The sequence below is a fragment of the Thamnophis sirtalis genome, unplaced genomic scaffold (genome assembly GCF_051295495.1).
Source record: "Thamnophis sirtalis isolate CommonGarterSnake01/CBP01778 unplaced genomic scaffold, rThaSir2_p1.2 scaffold_11, whole genome shotgun sequence".
Classification (NCBI taxonomy): domain Eukaryota; kingdom Metazoa; phylum Chordata; class Lepidosauria; order Squamata; family Natricidae; genus Thamnophis; species Thamnophis sirtalis.
In genome coordinates this window covers 46,144,261-46,148,094 of record NW_028261391.1, presented here as the reverse complement: position 1 = coordinate 46,148,094, position 3,834 = coordinate 46,144,261, and the positions used below count along the sequence as shown (strand labels likewise).

Genomic DNA, 3,834 nt, shown 5'->3' with positions numbered 1-3,834 from the left:
ATTTATAGTGCTAATATCCTCATTTGTTGATGTAGGACCTCTTATTTATTATTTATATTATTATTAGCAATCATTATAGTCTTACTATTTTTCTAGCATGCAAAACAATTCTAAAAAAGAGTACAAAATAAGTAGATTCTTTTCTGAAATCACCTTCATATAAAAATGTAAAAGACAGCCTTTCATTTTCTTAAATAAAAGCACAACAATAGCAATAAATGGTAAAAATAGTTTTAATTGATAAAATGAGGCAGAATCTCACTTGAGATCAAATCCTAGGTGCTGAGGGGGATGGGGGGGAGTATATATTTCAAACTTCTATAGAAGACATATCCCCGCAATATTTCAGAAAAATAGGAGCAAATAATAAAGATAAAATAAACCAAATTAAATAAATTAAATAAAGATCGTGCATATAGGAAACATGCAAGGAAAAGGCTGCTTAGCCAGAGTCCAACTTAAATTTTACATGGAGTAATTTTTGAAAAACAGCAAAATAATTTCCTAACAAGGCATTGAAGTAATGGTATTTATCCCAAGGTTATGAGTTATCTTATAAACAACAACAAAAATGTATATTATTAATTAAAAAAAACCCTAAAAAAGTAAGTATCCAATACATATGCTTAAATATATCTATACAGAAGTTACCCATAATTGCACAGTTCCAAAAATGAGAGCTACCTGTTTAGGCAGCTGTTGGGATATTGATTCATACTATCATCGTCGTCGTCGTTGTTGTTGTTGTCATGGTCACAAGTGTGATTGTTTTATATTGCTTATTGCTTTTGTTGGAGGGATAAACAACCGAGTTGTCACGGAAGTGAGTTCCAATCCCTCCTAAAGTCCGGCGGGTCCCCCCCCCCTCCCCCGGGGCTGCTGAGGAAGAAGCGTGGAGGGGCGCAGTTCTCTCCTTGCCAAGAGGTGGGAAGGGGGGGGGAGAGGAAATGCCTGGGCCATTTCTCTGCTTGTTTTTGTTTGCGAGGCAAAAGAAGAGCTGGGAGAACAGAAGGAAGAGGAGGAGGACCGCCATCACCACTGTCACCATTCAGTCATCGACGTCAATTTCCACGTCTTCGTCCTCCGAGCAGTCCTTGCTACTGCCCGGCTGGTCCGTAAGAGGAGAGGCCGGGGAGAGCTGGAGGGCCCCGTTACCTTCCAGTCCATGTTTGGGATGGGTAGGGGAAAGGGAGCGGGACTTCGCTCTCCCTTCAGGGGTCGTCTCCAGCTCAGCAATGGCTACAATATCCACCTGGGTGCTGGGTCCCAGTTTCTTGGCAGACTCCACGTCTGCTTTCATCTCTTCCAGGTCCCGCTTGAGTTTGGCCCTGCGATTCTGAAACCACGTTATCACTTGGGCATTGGTCAAACCCAACTGCTGGGCTATCTGGTCCCGATCAGCGGGGGACAAATATTTCTGGTACAAAAAGCGCTTCTCCAGCTCGTAGATTTGATGGTTCGTAAAGGCTGTTCTAGATTTCCTCCTTTTCTTGGGGGTCTGCCTCTGGCCAAAAATAGTCATCCCATCCCTTCCTGCAAACAGGCAGAAGAAGGATTTTCAGTCCCCCCCGCGTGCAAAACGGGCCCGCAGGCACAGAACGCGCGCGCCCACCTCCCAAGTTCCCTCTCCCAAGTCTGGGGCCCGAAAGGACCGGGGCGGAGGACAAGAGCCGCAGGGCCTAAGGGGGACACCCATCCCGGCCTCTCTATCTGCAAAAGGCCCCCGAAAACCGGTTTTGCGGCGCACAGGCCAGATCAGATTCAGCGGGACTTTTCTCCTTCGCGGCTAGAGGGAGAGGAGGAGGAGGCCCCAGCTTCCCAGGCCCCGGCCCTCCTGGCCACCGAGGGTCCACGGCGTCAGGACCGCTATAGATATGTTGGAGGTGGGGGGCGGAAATCGAATGGGTGCTCCAGAGTCTCCCAGATTTCACGCGAGGGTTGCTTAACCCAGCAAAGTCGAAATAGGGAGGGAGAGACAGAAGGGAAGACTTTGATTTGCAAAACCTCCCTACTTTCCTCTAAGAGGGTCCGACTTAGAGACCTTAAGCAGGTGGAACTGCTCCTTGCTTTAGGGCCCCCGTTGGTTGGCTTCCAAGAAGCCGCTCGCCCTGACTTTTTATTTCTCGAGCCGGCTGCCGGGGAAGTTCTCAGCGGACGCGCTCCAACCCACGCAATCGCGACAACTCCCGGTTCTACCCTCACCCCATCATCACCTACAAGGATGGAGGCCCGGCCCAGTCAACCAGCCCCTCGCCTTACCTTCTGCCGCTTGCAGGACGCTGACTTCCAGTCCTTTGAAGGTCTTGCTGGCTAGCTCCTCGAGGGCGCAGAGAGGCGAGGTTTGCGAGAGCAGTGCCCGGCTAGAAAGGGGCAGGGCAGCCGTGGGGTGCTTCTCGGCGGCGGAGAGCAAGTGGGCAGTCCCGCAGATGGTGTAGCTTCTCCTCACCGAGGGCTTGTTGAGGATGTCCTCGATGCTGAAGGGCGTCAGGGGTTTGTTGGAGTTGGCCGGAGGTGGCAAGTGGTCCAGGGGGCTTCTCCGGCGTTCCTCGGCCGAGGCAGCTTTGCCCTCGTCTTTGGAAGTCATGCTTGCCGGGTGTTTGGGATTCCTCTCCTTCCCCACCAAGGCACCCCCTTTCACTTCCTGGCTCCTCTCAGCCTGCTTTGACACCCCCGCCGTTCTTTCCTGCAATCGCCAAGGCGGAGAAGCGAAGAGGAGGCGGGGGGGGGGCGCCAAAAGAAAGAAAAGGCAAAACAAAACAGACCCCAACCTAATCCAAACCACGGCCACGCTATCCTATAGCAGGGCTGATGGCCATGGGACGGGAGAATGGGGGGCGCCGGGATAAAGAGGGGCTGAGGACCCCTTCCTGGACGGTCAAGAGTCTGCAGTCCTGCCCAGGGAAAAGGTGGCTAAGGCGCTTCTTCCCACTTTATTCTCTAGCTGGCTCTGCTCTTCGCAGCTGCTATTTTAGGAGACACCCCCTCCCCAGTAGTTCCAGATGCCCCCTTCTCTCTCTCTCTCTCTCTCCTTCTTCTTCTCTCTCCCTCTCCCCCCCTCTCTCCCTCTCTCTCTTCCCCAGCAAGAGAGGGCTCTCTTCCCCAGCCAGCCTCTTCTTCCTCGGGCTGGGGCAGAAAAAGCAGCAAGAGAGAGACGGAGGCGAGGTAATTGACTCTGGCTAACAAGTGATTGTTGACTAGGAGGCGATCCTGACCCTTTTCGCCCCTCTCTCTGCCTGCCTCTTCCTCGCTCCCTTTCAAGTCTGGCCAATGCAGGCTCTCCCTCGCAACTTGGTTAGGCCATTAATTGGGAGGCGGAGGGTAGGTGGAGCCCACTTGAATTATAATGTGGAAATACCCTTGTCATATTCTGTCCCCACTATTTGCTTGGACGTATATATTTTAAAATTACATTACAGCCTGGCTTTATTGCATCAGGATAATACAGTGTGGTTGGAAGAGAAATTAAATAACCCTCCAAAATCCCATCAATATCCTTTCCAGTTCCTACCGCCCCCCCTCCCGTCTTTCAGTATGATGATTATTAGACTTTTAGAAATTGTACTATCATCATCATTACCACCATTATTTCTAACTAAAGGCAGAAGGAATGAACTTATCACAAGGTAAGGATTATTTTTTGTCAAAAGCTTATTCTAATTTTGCATGCATGTTTATGCATTCTATTTTCCGAAGTTATAAGAATGTACCTTTTATTTGCAATGCTCAGAGAAGCTTCCATCAGTGCGTGCCCACAACTTGTGTGATTTTTTTTTTAATCTTAGCAAGCTTAAATAAGAGTTCAGAAATAAAGTTCCAGTTCGGGATATATTTTAA

General features: G+C 49.5%; 1 protein-coding gene across 1 annotated transcript; it reads right to left on the bottom strand.

Annotated features, from left to right (window-relative positions):
• Positions 1-223: 223 nt before the first annotated feature.
• LBX1 (ladybird homeobox 1) lies at positions 224-2,584 on the bottom strand. Its single transcript, XM_014068694.2, has 2 exons — positions 2,260-2,584; positions 224-1,533 (listed from the first exon to the last, which is right to left on the bottom strand). Exons 1-2 carry the CDS (start codon positions 2,582-2,584, stop codon positions 1,049-1,051), a joined length of 810 nt encoding a protein of 269 aa, XP_013924169.2. The 3' UTR covers positions 224-1,048.
• Between the last annotated feature and the right edge of the window lie 1,250 nt (positions 2,585-3,834).

Coding starts and splice junctions, on each gene's coding strand:
- LBX1 (XM_014068694.2), bottom strand. CDS start 2,584: ATGACTTCCAAAGACGAGGGCAAAGCTGCCTCGGCCGAGGAACGCCGG. Junction 1,534..2,259: donor CGTCCTGCAAGCGGCAGAAG/GTAAGGCGAGGG, acceptor GCCTGTTTGCAG/GAAGGGATGGGATGACTATT.